The sequence below is a fragment of the Phascolarctos cinereus genome, unplaced genomic scaffold, assembly GCF_003287225.1.
Source record: "Phascolarctos cinereus isolate Bilbo 61053 unplaced genomic scaffold, phaCin_HiC Scaffold_1;HRSCAF=81, whole genome shotgun sequence".
NCBI classification, from domain to species: Eukaryota; Metazoa; Chordata; class Mammalia; order Diprotodontia; family Phascolarctidae; genus Phascolarctos; species Phascolarctos cinereus.
Window position 1 is genome coordinate 214,627,719 of NW_027555514.1, and position 23,723 is coordinate 214,651,441.

The following is a 23,723-nucleotide window of genomic DNA, read 5'->3' on the forward strand; positions in this document are numbered from 1 at the left end:
TTTTGTTGACCTTCACTAAGTTCTTTCTTCAGTGCTATCTAGGCTAGGCTTCTTAAATCCCTAAGGTCAGGGCTATTCTGTAAGGATCCTAAATCTATTTAAGTGGTAGAAATTCTTTTAGAAGACCATTAGGACCTTCTGCCAAGGCGTGAGATGTGATAGGCTGATATAATTTTTTCCTTAAAGGGAGGGAAAGCTCAGAGGATTAGGGCTCAAGTCTTTGTAAGTTATCATGATCTGTTTTGGTATCATGTCCCTTGTTCTTTTGCTCCTTGGTTGAAGGGGCTGCATTTTATGAAAAATGGTTTTATTCTCCTTAGCACTTTACACAATCTGTACGTAGTAAGCACTTGATAAATTTTTGTTGAATAAAGAAAGATAATTTGTAAAGAGCTATGTTGCCTTTCAATAGCTGTTTGCCACTCTAAGACCACCCTCTTCTCTCCCTCACCTCCCCAACAAAACTTGTATAGTGTATATAAGTGTAAGCCTTGTAAGTGAGACTTTATATGTTCCTGAGAGTGGGTCAGGACAAGATCCATGAGCTCTCATCTTGGTATCTAGGTTGCTCTTAACCCAGCAAGAGTGTAGCAGAAATGACTCTGGATTTGGAACCCAGAAAACCTGGGGTTGAATCTCAGCCTTGCTCCTAATTACGTGTGATGTTGGGCAAGTCACTTCACTTTATTTTTCTGTTCCTTGATTTCTTCATCTTTGAGGAAGTCAGACTAGATTATCTCTAAGTTCTCTGTTATTGGAATCTATAACCCTAAAATCTGCACTAGTGCTCGTACCAGTGACACCCTCTGCTTTGTCTTGTTCTTCAGGAGGGCTTGCTATCCCAGTGGGAATGTTCCATTCCCAATGGACATCACCTGGATGAGAAACCACAAGAAAGCCATACATTTCAGGGCCAAAAATGGCTTCCAAAGTTTATTGGATAAACATAAGACAATATGCATTGAGAAGGATTGAGGCAGATTAGCAATGCCCTGTATACAAACCCCTTTTGGGTCCAGGATCCAAGAAGGAGCTGTAAATGGGATCTATTTCCCTACCATCAGAGATATGTTTCCAGATCATGGGTGTAAGGGAATGGGGAGTTTGGTGTATTCTCAGAACACGAGGTAGGAAAACAGCTGTTTTAGGAGGCTGAGATCTGGGGGGGGGCTGTTAGGGAATAGAACACATCTGGAGATGATGGAAAGGGCACCTCTGGTTCTCTGGCTCCTTCTAGAATCTTCCACAGCTGGTGCTGAGGGGTCCACAGGGAGCACAGGTTCCGGTGCTCACCACCAGGTTCCCACTGCAAGGGGCACTACAGACACTGCCGGTGATGGGTCGAGAGCCGGACTGGCAAAGGTCACCACAAGAGACACCACCCCGGGAGCTACTCACACCTGCAGAAGTAAGAGAGGAGGAGAAGGAAGAGGGTTCAGGGCAATATTAGATTTCCTGCTTGTGAAGCCAACATTTTCAAGCTCCCAACTCCAAGCAAGACCAGTCATTTCTTGTCTCAAGCCATTCTGGTAACAATCTCTCTAATTTGACCAGACTTCCCAGGAAGGAAATGGTATCTGGTTCCTCACTGCCCTGTTTCAGTTGTCTTCCCATTTTCCCATCTGAGAAGTCCTTCCTGAGACTAACCCCATGGGACTTCCCTTCCATGGGCTTGTCTGGTCTCCTATGGTAGATCAGAGCACTCCCTCTTGTCATTATTGTTGTTTATCCTTCTATTCTGGAAGAGGACCATGGCATCACAAAGATGATTCCATGACTTGCAAGTAAATTGGATTTAAGTGAGGGAGGGCTATGCCAAGTCACCAGCGTCACTTTCTCCTCCAGAGCCATCTGGGTCCTGTGGCAAGATATAGATCAGGTTGACTGGAGTTGGCCCTTGCCCTCTTGTCATGGTCTTAGAGGAAGCGCCTCTTACAGGGCCTCTCTACTCTCCCAGGCAAGAAGTCCTCCCTGCTATGTAACCTCAATCTCTTCTTTCAAAGTCAAAATTACTTACAGACATTCACAGCACCAACACCTTCACATAGCCTGAAGAGGGGAGAGAAAAGGAGAGAAAAGAAATGTCAGAATAGGATCCCAACTCACTCAGTCTCAGTTGATAAATTTCCAGGAATGTGGAAAAAGTTAGATGAAGCTAGAGAGATGGGGCTGGGGGGATGGGGAGGATACCTGGGTACACATAGTGGAAAGAGCCCTGAATCTGTGGGTCACTAGGCCTGGGCTCAAATCTTGACACTGCTTTTTACTACCTGTGGGACCTTGGGCAAATAAGTAGTTTAACTTTATTAGACTGTAAGCTCCTTGAATATAGGGAGTGTTTTTTTTGCCTCTTTTTGTGTTCCTAGCACTTAGCACAATGCCTGGCACATAGTAGGCACTTAATATATGTTTACTGATTGATTGATTAACTCTGCTGATGTCAGGGATGTTTGAAACCCTGCTCTCCTTTCTGATTGCTTTCTAGATTAGTGTTTCCTGGCTGGTGCGAGTTAGGGGGTCATTTTAGTGCATGGTCAAGACCTCACTAGGGTATTCTGGGAACCTGGGTTTTATCTCTTCTCCCATACCCTAGCACTGACTTAGTATTCTCTGATGTTTACCTGGGGTAGGGGAAAGATATAATTCTCTGAGTTAAATTAGCTATAATAAGCCACCTTAATTTACCTGTCCCAATCACTGGTATACCTGTCTTTAATGTCTCCTGTACCCAGGCCTGCAGACCACTCTGAAGTCTGATATAAGGCCCCTATCTTTAAGTGAGGCAGGCCAGTGTAGTCCAAAGAGCACTGGAATTGGAAGCCTAGTTTTGAGCTCTGGCAATCTTTTCCCCTAAGCAGCTCATAAAAATAATACCATTTTCAGGAGGAAAACATGGTGGTATAGTAGGCAGAACACAGGATTTGAATTCAAGGCCTGGGCTACAATCCTGGCTTTGATGCTTCAAGAAAAAGGCCATCAAAGTCAGTGTTCTTCTGTAAGGGGATCACCTTCACTGTGGGTGAGGACCTGCATGTCCCTGCTTGGATAGCCTACCAGCTCCTTATGCTTAACATGCCCAGACAGCACTAGATATAGAGGCAAGAGAAATCTGGGTTCAAACACTGCCATTTGCTAACTGTCTGACCCTTGGAAAGTCACAGTCTCTGACCTTTAGTTTCATCTGGAAAAATGAAGATGCTGTTATCTGCACAGAGTTATTGTGAGGAATGTCCTTTTACTCTTTAAGGTCATAGAGAACGGTGACCAGAGATTTCCCCCTTCACCTGGCTCCATTTTTAACTTGACTATTTACTATCTGTGGTGATACCACTTCTCCCCTCACTCTTCTCTTTTTAAGGGCTTGTTATTCTAATTACGGTAAATTTAACTTAATTTTATCATTATTAATTACATTTAAATTAATTATTATTAATTACATTTAAACGTAGTTGTGTTAATTATATTGATATTAATTATTAATAAAGAAATTTCTTTCTTGCCAACACTTGGAAATTCCTTGGAACTTGGTTTAGGGGTTCCTACCTGTATTCCTCGCCCTCCAGCAGCCGTTTGTAGGTGGCGATCTCAATGTCCAGCCCCAGCTTGGAATTCATGACCTCCTGGTACTCCCTCAGTAGACAAGCCATGTCCTGCTTGGCTTTCTGCAGAGCCTCCTCCAGGCCTGCCAGCTTGCAGCGGGCATCATTGAGGGCAGTCTCACCCTGTTGTTCAGACTGGGTCACAGCAACCTCCAGCTTGGAATTCTGGTGGGGTGTGGGGGTGTCATAGGTAGGATGTGAAAAGAGAATTATTGAACTGTCTTGGACTCATGGACACCTAGAGTCTATGACACCAGCAGAGACAATCCAATTATTCCCCCATCCCCCTGGGCTGTCCATGCAGGACTACTCCAAGAAAGAAGGTTTCATAGTGTCTGGTGGTCTGTCAACTGTCCTAGGACAATCCACAGAAAGTCTACCTCTCTGTTTTTGTAAAAAGCTTTATGGTGCTTGACTTGAAACCCTCTGGCTTCAATTTTTCACATTTCTGGTGATGGGGGGACAGAAGAGAAATGTTGGGTTCATACCTGGCACTTGGCATTCTCCACCTCAGCAGTCAGCCTCTGGATCATGCGGTTCAGCTCATTAATCTCCTCCTTCGTCCTGCGTAGACTCTCCCCATGGCGGATCACTGTGGCCTTCATCTCCTCACACTGCGGGAGGCAGGGAGTTTATGTGTCATCACATTCATGCCTTTGCCTCTATGCTATCTCAGTTAAAGAAGGCATCTGTGCCTCCTTCAAATACCCCCAGAGAAGACTATAAACCACTCTGGGGATGTGTCTACAGACAGAGGTCCAGTCCATTCTGACATCTACTCCCCATGCATCAGATTCCTCCCACTGCAGTTTCTAGGACCTGAGGGAGCCAGACCCACTCACCTTGCTTCGGTACCAGGACTCGGCCTCAGCCCGGCTGCGGCTGGCGATGTCATCGTACTGAGCCTTGATCTCGGCAATGACACAGTCCATGTTGAGTTCTCGGCTGTTGTCCATCTTTACCACGACGGAGGTGTCTGAGATGTGGGTGTGGAGGATTCGGATCTCCTGTAAAGTGGATTGGGAGAGAAGAGGACAAACAATTTATTTGGGCTTCATGTTCATGGTCCAGACTGCTCTTATCTCATCGGAGCCCAACAACCTATGTCTGGGGGGGATGCATCTCTGTGAAACAATATAACATTCTTCATAGAATGAAAACTTTCTTCGGGTCAAATAACATTCGTTAGCAATTATCTCTATTCTGGACCTTGTTTCATCCCAATTATTTCTTGGCGTTGTTTGATTTTAGACTGGCTCTCTCTCTCTCTCTCTCTCTCTCTCTCTCTCTCTCTCTCTCTCTCTGTATCTCTCTGTCTCTGTTTGTCTGTCTGTCTGTCTGTCTGTCTGTCTGTCTCTCTGTATTTTTCTCTCTCTCTTTCTGTCCCTACACCTTTTCTAGATTTAGCCACTGCTTTCATCTAGGCCAGTGTTCATGGGCCCATCTTAACCTTCTCTTAGCCCAAAAGAATTAGGAAGGGCAAAAACTGTCAGAGAAATCAGGTTAACTTTCCCTAAACACAACCGAATTACTCTGGAGATTTTCCATGGCATGAGATTATACGTGCTATTCCTCCTATCTGTCAGCACAGAGAAAGAAGTTAGCTCTAGCCCAGAGAGAATGTTTTGCTTGTGTCAGTCTCTGATACTTTGGGAGAAATGTCCTTGCTTGGCCCTAGACTTTTTGTTACTAGATCCAGAGAGTGAAATACTCTCTCCCCTCCCTACCCACATTTTCACCCACTACTTCTACCCATATTTCAATCTCGAACCTGGTCATCAGTCATAGCTGTAATGACCTTGGGTAGCCTGGGCAGGACTGAGGTGACCACAGATAAGGGAGGAGAAACCAGAGAGGAAAGAGAGGGAAGGGAAGAAAGAAGAGGAAGATGGGGACATGGAGAAACAGAGAGAATAAGGGAGGAAAAGGGAGGAAGAGAGAAAGTGGGGCAGGGAGGGGAAGGAGAGAGAGAGAGAGGAAAGGGGTAGAGATTGAGGAGGGGGATAGGGCTGAGCAGAAGATCAGTAGGGAACACAATGGGGAGCAGTAGGGTGCCTATCACCAAAACAGCCACCCATTGTCTTGGCTTGCCAAGCCTTCTGCTACAATGATACTCTGGTTACCCTGACCTTCAATGACCAGCTTCCCTCACCTCCTCATACAGGGCTCTCAAGAAGTTGATCTCTTCTGTCAGTGCCTCAGCATTGGCTTCCAGGTCTGACTTTCGTAGGTAGGCACAGTCTACTTCCTGTTGAGAGATTGTAGGGGAGATAACTGAGCAAAGTCTATCTACTTTTTCAAAAGACTGGAAAGATGGAGGCAGGCCCCTGGACCCTAGAGGCTGGGAGCAGGAAGGATCAGGATCTCGTCCCTGGTTCTTAATCACTCACCTTCTTCAGTGCCACAAACTCGTTCTCAGCTGTAGCCCGAAGAGCGACTTCTTCCTCATACCTGAGGTGAGAGAGAAGAGGCTCAGGCTTTGTCTGAACAAATCTCAAAAAATGGCTTTAAAGCACCTGGAGTCTAGATGTCCAAGTTTTACAGAACAAATCCTTTTATTAAGGGCTTTGTTCCATCAAGTTTAGATTCAGTCAAAGGGCAGTACTTGAGGACCTAGAGGGCCACATGTGGCCTCATGGGCATAGGTTCCCCCACCCCTGGTCTAAACAGATAAGACCAGTCCTCAGAAGACTGTTGGCCCAATCTCCCAGGGCACCTCCGTTCATTCCCAGAATTGTGGCTTGTAAGGAGCCACTGAGCCTGGAGGATGGTTCAAATCCATTGATTCCCAATGCAGCTTTTCCTTTGGCTGAGCCATGGAACCAGGGTAGAGTGGTTTGGAAGGGCAAAAAAGAAGAAAGGAGCCAGGATAACACATACATAGGTATCATAGCCCTGGGAACCTTTTGTCCAGATCTGGGCACATCACAAAAATTGGCTCATTTCTTTTTTTTGTTTGTTTGTTTTTGGGTTTTTTTTTTTGGTTGGGTAATGGGGGTTAAGTGACTTGTCCAGGGTCACACAGATAGTAAGTGTTATGTGTCTGAGGCCAGATTTGAACTCAGGTCCTCCTGAATCCAGGGCCGGTGCTCTATCCACTGTGCCACCTAGCTGCCCCCAAAAGTTGGCTCATTTCTATTCCCCAGGGAGGTGCTTCTCTGGAAGCAGATACTCTAAGATTCCCTTATATATCCCCAATTCTAGTAAAGCCTGGAATGAGCATGTAGGCAGTATTTACAAGCCTGATTTAGGGGCGCATTCTTATCAGATACCAGGAACCTTTCCCACCTCTCACGAATTACTCACTTTTTCTTGTAGCCCTCCAGCACTTCCTGCACGTGATTGAGCTCAGAAGCCAGGCGACCACTGTCAGCCTCCACGCACTCCAGCTCCCGCCTCAGGGTCTCGATGTAGCCCTGAAACAGGGGCTCCAAGTTGCTCTCGCAGCATTTCCGGTTCTGGTAGAATTGCCACTTGGTCTCCAGAAGCTTGTTCTGCTGCTCCAGGAATCGTACCTATGATGCCAATGCAAAAAGTCTGAGCGTGTGCCTTTGGGGAGCTGATCTGTGTGATTGCACCACGGATAAAAGTAATGGAAAGAGCACTGTATCTGGTGTTAGAGCATCTGGGTCCCAATTCTTTTTGCCTCTGTAGACCTGGGTAACTCTTTTAGCATCTCAGAGCATCAGCTACTTCAAAAGAGAAATGAGACAGCTTCTGCATCTAAAGCCTAAGTCATCCTTAGAGGTCACAGAGTTTAATAATAGCTAACATTTATATAGCATTTTAATGTTTGCAAAATGCTTTGTATCTCATTTGATTTTCAAAACAACCTGATGAGGTAGTTCACATTATTATTATTATTATTTCCATTTTATAGATGAAGATACTGAGGCTGAGAGGAGGCAAGTCGTTGGCCCAGAGTCATCAGCCAGAAAGCAACTGAGACAAGATTCAAATGCAGGTCTTCCTGACTCCAAGTCCAGCACTTTATCCATTATGCCATCTGATAGTCTTCAAGAAACACTTATAAAGTGCCTACTGCATGCAAGGCACTGTGCTAGGTAGTTGCTGAACATTACACAATCCTTGCTGCCTGGAAACGTGCAACCTGATTGGGGGTGGGGGGGCCAGGACAGGCACACAAATTAATACGTTACAAGGTAGAATATGGTAGACATGAAAGAGAGATCCAGGTAAAGGACCCAAAGAAGTGTCAGGAGGGAGAGTTTTTCAACTGGGGATGTATGAAAATTCCTAAGAGAAGTGCTAACTGAACTGAGTCTCAAAAAATAGAGAAAGATTTCAACAGGTGGAGGTTAGCAGCTTGTTCCTACATCACAGGCACGAGGGATTGGTCCCTGAGAGTGTGAGGAGATAGAAGGAACCAGAATGAGATTGGAGAAGAGCTCCTAATCCATTCTGGCTGCAGTATAGAATATATAAAGGTAAGACAGTGCCAAATTGTGGCACTTCTCAAATACCAGGATGTGGATTGTATTTTGCCCTCTAGGCAATAGGGAGCCATGGAAGATTTCTGAATGAAAAGTGACACGATCAGACTTGTGCTGGTTGGTCTACAAGGTATGAGTTGGAGACTTTCTGTTCCTCCAACAAGACACTCAGTCTCTTGACTCCAGAAGTTTTCTCTGATTGCCCCCTGTGCCTGGAATTCTCTCCCTCCTCAGCTAGACTTCCTAATTTCCCTGGCTTCCTTCAACTCTCAGGTAAAAGCCTACCTTCTGCAAGAAGTTTATTCCTGGTCCCCTTAATGCCATTGCTTTCCCTCTCAGATCTCCAATTATCCCATATGCATCTTATTTGTACATAGTTGTTTACATGTGGTCTTCCCCCATTAGTCTGCAAACTTCTTGAGAGCAAGGATTGTTTTCTTCATTTTTGGTATCCCCGGTGCTTAGCAGACTGCCTAGCACACAGCAGGTGATGTATAAATGCTTGTTCACTTGACTCGGAGAGGGGAGAGGACTGCTGGAGATAAAACTGTTAGCAGACTATGTAACCCTATATAACTATAAGACTATATAATGCTGTTAGACTATATGACACTATATAACACTAATCAGGGACTCTTGACAAGAGCTTGAGCTAAGATGCACCGGTAGAAAGTAGAAAGACAGAGAGGAATTTAAGAAATACTCACGAGGAAGAAGGCAGCCTAGAGTGATGGAAAGCATATTGTGGAGTCAGGAGACCTGGGTTTGAGAAGAATCTACGTCTAAAACGTCTGATGCTGAGCAGATTGCTCCCTGTGCCTTAGTTTACTCATCTGTAAAATGGGCATCACAGGGCTTCACTGGCTTGTTGTGAAGAAGACAATTTGTGGTATCCTATTTTGGTTTATATCCTAAAGCTCTATTAAATGGGATTTATTGTTAAGACAGAATCAGCAAGATATAACAACCAATCAGAGCTGAGGGGAGGAGAGAAGAAGGAGGAGGAACTCTGTCAGGTTTTTTTTTTTTCATCTTTGCATGTCCAGCATCCAGCACAGAGCTGACATAATGCCGTTCAATTAAACCAAAGAGTAAACTTCCTCCCATACCCACGCCAAAAAGGTGAATAATAAGGCTGCATAATGCACAAAACATTTGGTTCTTTCATAATAATGCAATTAGAATCAGCAGCCACTGAATGTGAGACTTGAAAGGGACATCAAAGATGATTCAGTCCAACTCCTTCATTTGACAGAGCTGGAAAGGGAGGCTCAGAGGGGTTGAGCAACATGCCTTAGGTCACACAGCACCTTAGTGAAAGAAGAACTACAACCCAGTTCTCCAGACTCCCAGAACATTACATTTAATAACCGTAGAATGAAAAATTTGAAAGCAGCTCCTCCCACCTCCTCCCCTGGTTCCAGATGGAATTCCATTTAAGTCATTGAATACATAACAATCTCTCTTGTTGCAGAGAAGGGGATTCACAGCAACCTGTCCCGTTGTCTAATGATCCTCCCTTCTGGTAAATTTTTCTTTCCTTTCATCTATTCTAAAACCCTCATGTTGCAGTTTCAGGCTATTTCTTTTGGTCCTCAGTGGAGACAAAAGATGGCAGTCTCTTCCTCTCTAGAGTGAAATTCAATATGGGTCTGGCCAAAGGCTGTCAAGGAAGTCAAGGTATAGGGGAAAGATGCTCCAGTACTGGACTGTGTATGAGAGGAGATCTGGGTCTGAACCTCCACTCAGCCATTTAATTGGCTGTGTGGGAAAGTCATTCCTAGCTAAATCATATGGTGGCTTGAGTGCCAGATTTGGAGTCAGGTCGACCTGAGTTCAAATCCAGCCTCAGACACTTACTAGCTGTGTGACTCTGAGCAAGTCACTTAACCTCTGTCTATCTCAGTTTCCTCCTCTGTAAAACAGGGGGTAATAAAAGGATCAAATGAGATAATAGCACTTAACAAACCTTAAAGCCCTATATAAATGTTAGCTATTATTCCACTTTACTAGGACTCAGTTTCTTCAGCTGCAAGATGAAGACATTGGACTAGATGACCTGCAAAGCTTCTAGGGTTCTTGACATCTGATTCCTTTAAGGATAGATCCCCTCCTCATTCTGTCATCATTCTGATTTGGCTTAAAGATATTTGGATCAAACATTTTTTGACCCACATTCAAATGGCCAAGGTGAGTGGTACCTCTCTTAAAGAGAGCTTTGAGGATCGTCCCAAGGTCATGAACCGAAGTTCGATTCCACAGGAACACTATGGTTGTTTTGTTCTTGTTCAGTCATGTCTGACCTTTCATGACCCCATGGATCATAGCATGGCAATACTATCCATGGGGTTTTCTTGGCAAAGTTACTGGAGAGGTTTGCTATTTCCTTCTCCAGTTCATTTTACACATAAGGAAACTGAGGCACACAGAGGTTAAGCCCAGGGTCACCCAGCTAGAAAGTATCTAAGGCCAGATTTCAAATCTTCCTGACTAACCACTGAGCCGCCTTAGCTGCCTTCTACATGACCACTAAACTTCACTTCCTGATTTATAAAAGGTAAACTCTAGGATGAAAGTGACCACCCCCAGGAAGGTTGAAGCACAACGCAATAGACAGAGGAGTGGAAGGGCCTTAGAGATCATCTTGTCTAGTTTATATCCAGTTCAGAGTGCCTTCTACAATACCCTCTTCCTCCATGGGTGGTCATTCAGCCTCTCTGTGAAGAGCTCCAGAAATGGGAAACTCACTACCTTCCAAAGGCCAAAAATTCGACTTTGGAACAGATCTGATCACTAGGACGTTTTTCATAGCGGAAATATGTCCCTCATCAGCTTCCACCCACTATTCCTCGTTCTGCTTTCTGGGGTCAAGCAAAACACATCTCGTTCCTCTTTCCCATGCCAATCTCTAATGAGGTTCATGGGCTCATAAGCCCAGAGCTGGAAGGACTTTCAGATGGCCAACCCCCTAATTTTTACAGATGGGGAATCTGAGGCTTACATGAGTTAAGTGACTTGTCCATAGTCACGTACCATCTCAGTTCACCCCCATCCATTCTTTTCTTCTTCAAACCAGATATTTCCACTTCCCAACCCAAACTCATAGAGCATACTCTCCAGATCTCCAGGCTTCTTAGCATCCTAACTCCATCCCCCTCTTTCTCTGTCTCCGCCTAAGGCATTGAGATCTAGAGCTCTGTCCAGCTGCACCTCATTCTGTCCTGCTCTCTCATCTCTGTATTTTAGGATCAGAGATTTAGTGTTGGGAGGAATCTTAGAGGGCATTGAAGCAATTGAGTCATTTGACAGATGAAGAAATGGGCACAAAGAGGACAAGTATCTTGTCCAGCAGCACGCAGCTCCTAAGTTTCTGGGGAAAGGAGTTGAATTCAGGTTTCCTTGATGTCAGACACAAGTCCCTGTCCACGCTACGCCATGCTACCTTCACTCTCACCTCTTCTGCAACCAGACCAAAAGTATCCCAAGGGTAGCAGCCATCTTCCCTTCTTGATCTGGGTCTTCCCTTAATGCCCAGCACACAGAAAGCTTGGGAACCCAAGGGCCTCTGACACTGACCTTATCAATGAAGGCAGCAAACTTGCTGTTGAGACACTTGATCTGTTCCTTCTCCTCATGCTTCACACACTGGGCATTGGGGTCAACCTCCAGGTTGAGGGGGGTCAGGAGGCTCTCGTTGACAGACACGGTGGTGATGCAGGGAGGGCTGGGTCCACACACTCCCCCAGAGCGGTAGCCGAAGCTCCGGCCGCAGGAGCCAGCCCTGTAGCCTCCGCAGATGCTGCGGCTGCCAAAGCCGGTCAGTCCCCTGTAGCAGGACACTCCTCGGTAGGGAGCAGCACTGATGCAGCAGCGGTCACCCAACCTAGGCACGAAGGCCGAGACGCAGCTAAAATTTCTGGGGCGGAATCCACAGCCCACAGTGCTAATTCCACAAGTCATGGCGAAGGTAGCAGAAGGTCCTGGTGCTGATGGATGAGAATCCAGCAAATGCTTCTGAGATCTAGGCAGTGGCTCTGCCTTTTTATTTGTCAGGGAGAGCTGCATTAAAGGGGGCAGCAAAAAGGTGATGATAGGTGCATTTTATTGGCTTGGCATCACTCCTGTCTTCTTAAAAACCAACTTAGCTTGCCTCTCTGGTACAGCTGTGTCAACAATCACTGTTCATGGACCCACAGATCCCATTTCATCTTCAAAGCCTTTATAAGCTTCCCCCCTCCCCTGTCACACTTTCTCTTCTACCTAAGTGCAAAAGGCAAAAGCCTTCCTAGTAGTTGGAAATTGTAGTTGGCTCCCCCACCCTTCCCTCTTCTTCTTTCTCCCTCCATTACTAGGATCAGTACCACCCCCATCCAGGAATAAGGATTTCTCCCTCCCATGAGGGAGAAAAATGGATGTTTTCTTTTTTTTTTTAGTTTCTTTTTTTTTCTTTTTAAAAAATGATTTATTTTTCGTTTTCAACATTCACTCCTGTAAGATTTTGAGTTTAAAATTTTCTCCCCCTTCCTCTCCTCCCTTTTCCTCAACATGGCGTGCAATCTGATATAGCTCTACTTACATATTCATATTAAGCATATTTTCACATTAGTCATGATGTAAAGAAGAATTAGAACTAATGAGAGGGACCACGCGAAAGAAGAAATAAAACAACAACAAAAGAAAAGGAGAGCAATAGCATGCTTCCATTTGCATTCAGACTCCATAGTTCTTTCTCTGGATGTGGATAGCATTTTCCATTGCGAGTCTTCTGGAGTTGTCTTAGATCCTTTGCATTGCTGAGAAGAACCAAGTCTATCAAAGGCAGTCATCACACAGTGTGGCTGTTATTATGTACAATGTTCTCCTGGTTCTGCTCATTTCACTCAGCATCAATTCATATACATCTTTCTAGGTTTTTCTGAAGTCTGCCTGCTTATCCTTTCTTATAGCACAAGAGTATTCCATTACATTCATATACCACAACTTGTTCAGCCATTCCTCAACTGATGGGCATCCCCTCAATTTCAATTCTTTGCCACCACAATAAGAGCTGCTATAAATATTTTTGTACATGTAGGTCCTTTCCCCATTTTTATGATATCTTTGGGATAGAGCCCTGGAAGTGCTATTGTTGGGTCAAAGGGTATGCACAATTTTATTGCTCTTTGGGCATAGTTCCAAATTGCTCTCCAAAATGGCTGGATCAGTTCACAACTCCACCAGTAATGCATTAGTGTTCCAATTTTCCCACATCTTCTCCAACATCTATCATTTCCCTGTTTTATCATGTTAGCCAATCTGATAGGTATCTCAGAGTCATTTTGATTTGCATTTCTCTAATCAATAGTGATTTAGAGCATTTTTTCATATGACTATAGATAGCATTAATTTCTTCCTCTGAAAACTGCCTATTCATATCCTTTGACCATTTAATAGCTGGGGAATGACTTGTATTTCTTATAATTCGATTCAGTTCTCCACATATTTTAGAAATGAGGCCTTTACCAGAAACATTGGCTGTAAAAAATTGTTTCCTAGCTTTCTGCTTCCCTTCTAATCTTGGTTGCATTAGCTTTGAAAACCAGATATTTTCACTCTTCTCAGGTGGGAAAAAATGTAAACTGTGTCCTAACCTCCTAGAGAGGGACCTAGACTTCTTTGGGGAGAGTAGCTCTCCTTGATCAAGCCCTATGCCTAACAACCAAGTTGGTCCTTCTCTGCTAAAACCTTACTCCATTGGCCCATGTGGGGGTGCACTTTGGTTCCCAAAGACTTTGATGGAGTAGAAGGGTGAAGAATTTGAGGGCCTTGAGGAACTGATTATTCCTCTTCCCCCTCCCCCAAATGAAGAAAATCTAGGATGAGGAATCATAGACAATAGGATATAGTGATGGAACGAACCTTAGAGATTACTTAGTCTGGCTGCTTAATTTTTTAGGGGACAAAATGGCAGCCCAGAGGACTTAAAGGACTTATCTAAAGGCACACACATAATTAAGCAGCAGATTTGAACCCAAATATAGGTTGAGATGTTCAGAGTTATTTTCCAGGGCCTCTTCTTTAGCCCTCGATGTCAACTAGTGCTCTGCATCCAATTATCTTTACGGGCCCAGGGGAGGAGCAAGCTTTGATATGCAGACAATGGAAGCGTGCCTGGAGGTTTTTCTTTGGTCATCATCATCATCAGAGCTTCTCTGTCTTGAGTGTCTGAGCCTATAAATTCTTCCTCTACAAACCTCCTCTGGTTTATGTCTCTCTTGCCTCCTGTACGTTTTGGGATGTTGCTGACTGCTGGGTTTCCTGGACCAGTCACTGTCACATTCCAATTGTGCTTTGGACTGAAAATACTTCTCCACCATGGATCCTGTGTAGCCACCAGAAGCCATCTGGCCTGGTGCCTAAGCTCTGACTCTCTCTCTTTCCTCTCATGTTAAGAGGTTCTCCAGACAAAGAGGGGAGCGAATGAGAGGCTTGGGACAGAGGAACGCTCCACAATGTTCTATGGAACCTGAAAGGCCTTAAACGCAAAATTAAAAACATTAAGCAGTGACTTTAAAAGAAACCGGGAAGCAAACCTAAGAGGGATGGAGTCTCCCCAACCCCTCTTCTTTGGTATCTGTATGTTAACCTTCCAAGGGTGTTGAGTCAGGGTCCGTGGGGCCCCAGGGCATCATCTGTAGATACGGAAGTCTGGGGAAGCAGTGAGGCAACAGAGAGCAAGGGAAGGATGTGTCAAGTGGGAATGTGGATTCACAGTAATGCCTACAGAACGACTAAATAGGATTGTGTATCTGCCCCCATTTTGGAGAATTATTCTATGGGAGAATGAGTATAGGATTTTAGCTTGCTTGAGTTTCCAGTTCATTCTGAGATTAATTGGGTTAGCAGGAGGTAAATATGCCCTGCAACTCACAGGAGACAAAATACAAGAAAAGAACCTTCATAATATCCATATGTGAACATACCAAGTATGGGTAACAACAATATGAACTATAGATAACAATCCAAGGAGGTATATCTTATATCCTGGCTATCTTTGGGATTTAGTGGGTTGAGAGGAATGCTTAGAGTGGCTTCAGAAGAGTAAGCCTTATTCAAAAGCACAGGATAGGTAGGTAGGAGTAGGATGGATTGGGGTGGAAGTTAAGTAACACTATGTAAGATTAAAAAAAAAAACCTATGCTTTTTGTTCACAAGCCTGACAGAGATAATTTTTCTTAATTCAATTATTCTAATTCTAAGCACCTCTGTTTAAGGAGAAGTCCAAGGGGGTACAATTTCCCCACACCTCTGAAAATTTCTCAGTTGCCAGACATTTTGGAATTGCAATTTATAGTATTCCCAAATAAAGCCAAAACTTCAAGACATGATATAACATAGTCACAGACTTTAGGTGAAAATTGACAACAGAACCTATTAAAAAACAAACAAACAAACCAGAATAGTAACTTTGTGACCTGCTAAACAGGGGTTCCTAATACGTTTCTGTGTCATGGTTACCACTGACACAGTCTGGTGAAGCCTACAGACCTCTTCTCTAAATATGTTTTTAGACTGGGTTTTCCTATCTTTCCCAGTCTGAAGATGCAGCCTCTGGTACTCATTGGCTTTGGCCCACCTGGTTTCCCATCTAGGACAATTCATGCCACTTTAAACAGCCAGGTGCATCTCCCCACCCTCATCCACACCTAATGGGGTTTTACTCTATTGGTGCCAGACTTTTTGAGGATCCTTAATACATACTGCAGTTCAGAAATCCTGATTTAGTTTCAGAAGTAGATTAGAAAAGGATGTTAAAAATTATCTCAGACTGCGACATTTTGAGAACTGATAGTTAAAGAAAGACAAATAAGAGTTTCTCATACAAATTAGACCAAAAACTTCAGAAAAAAAGTACTATTCTAATAGGATTTTGTAATATGTAACCTAAAGAGAGAAGGGATGTGTTTGTATATGTCTATGTGGGAATATATTTCCACATATATTATATACTTATGAAAGGAAATATAGGGACCAGAGGAGTGATACATGGTAGAGTATGTTTGGCTGAAAGTTAGTAGAGACAGAAATAGAAAAAATGGCAATTGGGAGATAGATATCAGGATTCTGTCACAGAGACATGATACAGTGGCGATTGGAGATTTCAATTATCTGAACATTTGCTGAAGCTCACTCTCTTTCCAAAGAAGAGGAACTAGCAATAGTTTGATTTGCCTTCATGCTCATTTCATATTTTAAAAGGTAGAAGAATCAATGAAGGAAATTTCTATTATGTATCTGGTTCTTACCAGAAAGTAACAACTGGTTGATGGGGTGGAAATGATGGGAACTTTGGGTGGAATTTATTACTTGGTCTTAGAATTTGTGACAGTACCCCCAGAAACACTGAAGAAAATAACACCTTAAAAATAGCCTGACCCAAATGGCAAAAGAGGTCCAAAGAGCCAAGGAGGAGAAGAATGCCCTGAAAAGCAAAATTGGCCAAATGGAAAAGGAAGTCCAAAAGCTTTACTGAAGAAAATACTTCCTTAAAAATTAGAGTGGAGCAATTGGAAGCTAGTGACTTTATGAGCAATCAAGACACTGTAAAACAGATCTGAAAGAATGAAAAATAGAAAACAATGTGAAATATCTCATTAGAATTTCTGACAGAGCATCTAGGCCTACTTTGACATAAATTGTAGATTTTAGGAAAGTGGGATTTCAAAGGGTTCCAAAGGGTGGGATTCAGTGGCCTAAAGCGGTGCTGGGCAACTCTGACCAAGAGGAGTAAGAAGAATTATGAAGACACAAAGAGAAATATTTCCAACAAAGAAGAAAGGGGGGGAATTGTCTAAGGAGACTAATTTGAATCTCTGGGTAAATCACTGATGACTTAGATATTTACCAAAGATAGGAGCAAGAGCGGGCAATGAACCATGAACTCAAATCACAGCAATAATAATAACAGCTAACCTTTATATAGAACTTCAGTGTTTGTGAAGCACTTTACATATATCATCTCATATAAGAACTTGGGCCATACAAGAATAGTGTCAGAACACTAAAGCTCACAATGACCTGAAGCTAAGGAAACAAAAAGAATATTTTAAAGCCATATTGAGAAATGTAGGGAGAAAGATAGAAATATATATGTATGTATGTATGTATGTATGTATCTATCTATCTATATATATATATAGAGAGTGTGTGTGTGCATATATGTACAATATACATGTGTATCCACATATACATATACTAACATATGTTTATGTATATATAATACATGCATATATTTACCTACCTACATACAGGTATTAGTTCTCTGACAGGGACTGATGGATTCAGAAATACTTATTCAGATTCAAAGATAACTTGATGTCAGTGTGAAAGGAGATTTCTAGTGGAGTTATCCAAAGATCTGTGCTTGTTACTCTACTTTATAACATTTCTGCAGCACCTCTCGTGGGAATATTTCTCCAATTCACACTCACAATGGAGGTTTGGGTTCCCTAGGAGGATAACTACCCTTGCATTCTAGGGGTACTCTGTGGGTATCCACTCCTAACACTATAGTCCACTTGTTTACTTCCTGCTAATAATCACCAGTAGACACAATTTGCTCTTCACAAAGTTATTCCAAGACAGTGTGGTTAGAATAGTAACTACAGAACATTTCCCCCATCAACCTGGGATGCACCTTCCTACAGATGTACATAGCATCTGTAGGAAGAGCGGGGAAAGAGTACAACGGTAGTGATAAACATGTGTAAAGATAACATAGGAACAAGTCTCAATTTCCAAGGCTAATTCTCTTATGGTGATACGATGACTCTATTCTTTGCTGCCAAGGGTCATGTTCTTCTAAGTGCCTCCAGCCTTCAATGCCTTCCTCATTATACCTGTTTGTCTTCAGAGTATGTGTCTCTGCTCCCTTACCTGTGCCTCCTTTCAACTGAATTCTCTCAAATGGTCTCTCTGGCTGTTGGTGGCAATTTCTTCCTCTGTGTGGGTAGCGCTATTATTAGAGGTTATTGCCTCCAACTGGGGGAAGGGAGTTAGGAGAGAAAATCTCCTTCCTCCCAGAGGTAGAAAGCTGGGTTTTTCGATTACTGCTGCATCTTGCTTGAATGGCTGGGCTGTCTTCAGGGCATAGCTATTTCAAGTCCCCAAGAATGGCCAATTTTTCGCTTGTCCAGTGGCCAGGCTCCTTTTTATTCCATCAGAGAAGGGGGTTCAAATAAGTGAATAAGGGTTCACCAAGTAAAACCTTGTTATACTATATTAATATCTCATCATCTCAACACAAAACCATAATTCTAGGGGACTCAAGATGAATTAAGTTACTGACCTCCTGATAGAGAGTTGACAGACTCAGAGTACAGAATCAGATTTTTTTTGGTCATAGGCAATGCAGTAATTTGTCTTTCTTGCCTATACACGTTTATAGTAGGATTTTGATTTTCTTGTTTTCTCTATTTTTGAAGGAGGTGAGGAGGATGGGAGGGAGATAATTTGGATCTGAAGAAAACTTAATTAAAAACTACTTCATCATCTATGATTATATCCTATGACTACAACAACTGAGCTGGGGGCAGAGGGATGATGGCAGAAAATGAAATCTTCCCCCTTACATTTGAATTAGAGCATAGATGGTATGCTTATCAAATTTACAGATGACATAAAGCTAAGAGAGCCATCACAAGGCCATGATTCAAAAAGCTCTTCATGGGTTAGAATGTTGGGCCACGTTTCATAAGATGGAATATAATAGGGATGAGTATAAAGGCAAATATTCAACCTCATTAGTACAAGATGAGGAAGGCATAACTAGATAGTAATTCATATGTGAAAGCAATGGCGTTACAGTAGATTACAAGCTAAATACGAATCAAAATGAGAAAATATTTGTAAAGCACTTAGCACAGTGCCCAGTAGGTGCTTAATAAATGCATATTCTCTTCCCTTCCCTTTTTTTCTTCCCTTCTCTTCCATTCCTCTCCTTTCCCTTCCCTTCCTTTCCCTCCCTTTCCTTCCCTTTCCTTCTTTTCTTTTCCCTCCATTTCCTTCCCTTCCCTTCCCAATAACATGGCGGCCAAAAAAGCTATTGCGATTTTAAGCTACATTAGGAGAGACACCATGTCTCATGACTAGGGAGGTGATGATAGGTAGGCAAGGAGATAAAAAGACCAGGCTGTATCTTGGAGGCTACCTCTGGATAGTGATCTTCTCTCTATAGGTCTGGATCTGCCCTATGCCTCAGGCCTGAAGGGTAGTACACAATTATCTTCTCAGGGGGATGTAGCTATTTTCACAAACTGATCTGGGGAAAGCTGCCCTTAGCCTGAAGATTCCTTATCACAACAATCTGTGTGTCACAGCTCCTGAAACCTCACCTGGTAGCAGTCCTCCTTGGTCCCTGAGTCTGCTTGGCTCTTTTCGTCCCTGATTTTCTGTGCTATAGCACTGATTGCCTGAGTCTCTTCTGCTGCTTCCTCCTTGGCTCTGTGCCCTGGAGAGGACACACACACACACACACACACACACACACACACACACACACACACACATACACATTATCTCTCTCTCTCTCTCTCTCTCTCTCTCTCTCTCTCTCTCTCTCTCTTCCTGTGTCTCCTTCTTTCTCTGTCTCTCTGTCTCTCTGTCTCCCTCTTTCTCTCTGTTTCTCTCTGTCTCCCTCTTTGTCTCTCTCTGTCTCTGTCTCTCTGTCTCTCTCTCCCTTCAGCTTTCACATTTCCCAGACTCCAGGAGACAAGTGCAGTTGGTGCAGAAAAAAGTATACAAATCATATACATGGGCCATAACAGCTGTCTTCAACTACATGAAGCAGAAGCTAAAGGAATTAGACCTGTTCTGCTTGTCCCCAGAGGGTAGAACTAAACCTGATAAGCTGAAGATACAGAGGCAGATTGATCTTGATAGAAGAAAACACTTCTTAACAATTAGAGTTGCCTAAAAGGGAAAGGGGTTGCCTTGGGGCATAGAGATCCTCTTAGTCCCTGGAGTTCTTTGTGATGACTACTTGTGGGTGTTGAGAAGATAGATTCCTATCTGAGTACACAGTCTCAGAGGTCCCTTCTGAGATAAGAGAGTAAGATAATTAAAAGGTGGATTTACTAGTCTATCCCAATCTATATCTACCAAATCCTTAAAACTTCCATGAGTTCTCCCTAGGGCCCTAGAGTGCTTGGCCCTCCAAGGGTGGGGAACCTGTGGCCTAAGGCCACGTGTGGCCCTCTAAGTCCTCAAGTGCAGCCCTTTGACTGAAGCCACACTTCACAGAACAAATCCCCTCAATAAAAGGATTTGTTCTATAAAACTTGAACTTAGTCAAAAGCTGCACCCAAGGACCTAGAAGGCCACATGTGGCCTCAAGGCTGCAGGTTCCCCACCCCTGGTCTATTCTCCTTTCCTTATCCCCCATCAAAACAACAAAACCCAACAAACCAGGATGGTGTGGCAGTGCCATACAGTGGAAATAGCTATAGACTAGAGTTCTGGAAATCTGCTCTAGGTCTTCCATTGACTAACTAGATGTGAGAACTTGGGCAAGTTATTAAAATTGTAAGTCATTAGACTGTAAGCTTCCTGAGGGCAAGGACTGTCTTTTGCCTCTTTTTGTGTCTCCAATGTTTAGCATAGTTCTTGGCATACAGTAGGCACTTAATAAATGTTTATTGATTGAGAATGCAATCTCCTTGAGGGCAAGGACTGTTTTTTATTAGCACAGTACCTGCCATATGGTGTTTAATAGTTTGTCCTTTGTTCTTGAAGAGGATCATGACATCATGGAGGCGATGCCATGACATGCAAGTGAATTGGATTTAAGTGAGGGAGGATGAGCAAAAGTTACCAGCCTCGCTTTCCCCTCCAGAGCTATCTGGGCCGGCCCCTGGAAGAATTTAGGCATTCCCTGAACACCTTCCTTTCCTCCCCACTCCCACCCACCTGTTTAGGATCCACCTAGCAAGATATAATGTACGCAACTCATTAGTCAGTCCTACAGGCTCTTCTTAGCCAGTAAGGAAGTCTGTTCAATGATTTGTTATTTTTGTGTTTCAACCACTCCTTCTTACTTAATTACTCTGTAAATATCTTTCCCTTCCACCAAGCCCTCCTCCAATGCTTGGGTTCTCCAAGGCTATGCCTGCAAAATGTAAACTCTGGATCTTTACCCCCTACTGGAAAGGTTTTATGTAGCAATTAGGTGGCAGTTCAAATATGGGACCATCAAATATAAGGACCATCTAAGATAAATATGGAGTTTCATCACCAGCATGGCAGATACATGGTGAAGGATTCTTCAGCCACAGCAATTCAATAAAAAAAGCAAAATACAAAATGGCCACAGTCCTATGCAATATCCTTTCGTTTCTTCAATAACAGTGGCAGTATGGTAGAAAAGGGAATTGAGGGTGAGAAGAATCACCGAGCTTTTAGACCATCCAATAAACTTTTCCTTAGCTGTTGTTCCTCTAAATGTGAGCTTATTATCCAACACTCAATGAATGGACATACTACTGGATGAACTGAATCATATCCATCTCAACATTCTCACTATAAACATCAAAAGGGGGGAATGGAAGGATGCCTCACAGGTACTCCTTGGAGAGGCAAAGAAAAGCAATGGTTAGTTGGTTTTACCATATAACCAAAGGTAAAAAGAAACATCTTTTCATGAAACATTTGGTTATCTGATATTGCAGTACTCATGATAAGTATTTGCAAAAAATCCACTGGAAAATAATTGCAGTCCTGATCTACTGTGAATATATTGTTAAGCTATTCTCAACAATACAATTCTTCAGTCAAGACAATTCTGAAGGACTTATGATGAAAGGTGTTATCTGTCTCCAGAGAAAGAACTGGTAGATCCTGAATGCAAATTGAAGATACTTTTTCTTTACTTTCTTTATTTTCCTTGTCTGTGTGTTCTTTCACAGCATGACATGGAAATGTGTTTTGCATGATTACATATGTATAATTTATGTCAAATTGCTTGTCTTCTCAATGAGGGGGAGGGGAGGAAGGTAGAGAATTTGTAACTCAACATTTGAAAAAAGAATGTTAAAATTGTGTTTACATGTAATTGGGAAAATAAAATATTAAATTATATTTTAAAAATAAAATAATTGCAGTCTATGCGTCAACATCAGTTGCCAAAGATGAAGAGGAAGAATTCCATGTCCTTGTCAAATTTCTAAAATTAAGTGAACAGACTATTTGATAGTTGGTGATTTCAATGCAAAGGTGGAAACAAATGAAATTGTGAGAAATACATTGGAAAATGAGCAGGTAGATGGTGCAGTGGCCTGGACAGCAAGAAGGTCCAATCAGTCAATACTTACAGAAATTAATTCAGACTATTCATTGGAAAGTAAATACCGAAACTGAAGCTTAAATATTTTGGCCACATACTGAGAAGATAGGACTCATTGGAAAAGACCCTGGTGTTGGGAAAGATTGAAGGCGAAAGGAAAAGGTGATGGCAGAGGATCAGATGGATAGACAACGTCAGTGAAATGACAAACATGCACTTGGACAGACTTCAAGAGATAGTAGAGGAGAGAAGGGCCTGGTGTGCTATGGTCCACGAAGAGTTGGAGAGACTGAACAACACATTGGAAAGTATGTCAGGAGTAAGGAATAGTAAGAAGCCAAGTTTTGGAGACTCTCAGAAGCCTTACAATATGAAAAACTTTTTTTTTTTTTAGGGGAAAGGAAAACAATGGACTTGGTGAGAACCGAATGACATCACAAAAATTGAAATTGACTGAATGTTAGTAGTCATTATTGATGAAGGAGTCAATCTTGAATGAACTGTCTATGTATAGTCAGCCCATAGACTTGCTAGAGTAAAGATCAAAATTATTAGAAAACTAGAAGAAAAAATAGTAATGAAAGAAATGTGGCATGCAGTTGAAACTTCCCAGTCCTGCCCTTTTTAAACAGATGTATATTTTAAAATAGATAATAGATAACAAAAATAACAGCACTGAAGATAATGATTTTATACAGTTGAACTGATGTAAATCAACAATTATGTCAATAGATTTAACCTCAAAAGGGGATTAAAAAGAATTTTTACTGTCAAATACATTGCTTACTTGCCAAACATAAATAGATGACAGCTAAAGACACGAGTTTAGAATATTAACTTGCTTGTAAAATCTTATAAAAAGGTTTTATAAGCCAGAGTCACAGAATAAAGAAGAAAAAACGGGAGGACAAAATTAGTTTAAAGAAAACTTGGTGAGAGACCCAATTAAGCTCAGCTACCCAAAATGGAATTTAAGTATAATAAATAGGGGAGGATAACAAATGGGGGGGGGGATAGAAATGATCTGGAATTAAAAAAAAACTTTTCTCACTATAAAAGGCAATAGATACATCATGCTTGGAGTCTATCAACACAATCCTGAATATGCTTAGAGAGCAGGCAGACATGACACTAAAGAGAGCAAGGCTAGAAAACACAGCTGAATTAAATGAAGCACATGAAAGAAATCTGTTCTAGAGGCAACACAATTGTGAAGGCATTGAGGGATCAACTCACAAGGTATTTGAAAGAAGCAAAGCTGCATAAGGGGTAGAAAAAGAGATCTAGGACCTTATTGCCCCTTCCCCCTGCCTCCCAAGGCAACCAAGAGAACATTGACAATTCAATCCCATA

The 23,723-nt window shown here is 42.6% G+C and overlaps 1 protein-coding gene across 1 annotated transcript; it reads right to left on the reverse strand.

The window, feature by feature from the left end:
- Window positions 1–901: 901 nt before the first annotated feature.
- On the reverse strand, window positions 902–12,013 carry LOC110194147 (keratin, type II microfibrillar, component 7C). The gene is made up of 9 exons (XM_020966325.2): window positions 11,630–12,013; window positions 6,906–7,114; window positions 5,990–6,050; window positions 5,752–5,847; window positions 4,442–4,606; window positions 4,088–4,213; window positions 3,544–3,764; window positions 2,018–2,049; window positions 902–1,400 (listed from the first exon to the last, which is right to left on the reverse strand). Exons 1-9 carry the CDS (start codon window positions 12,011–12,013, stop codon window positions 1,234–1,236), a joined length of 1,461 nt encoding a protein of 486 aa, XP_020821984.1. The 3' UTR covers window positions 902–1,233.
- Window positions 12,014–23,723: the final 11,710 nt, after the last annotated feature.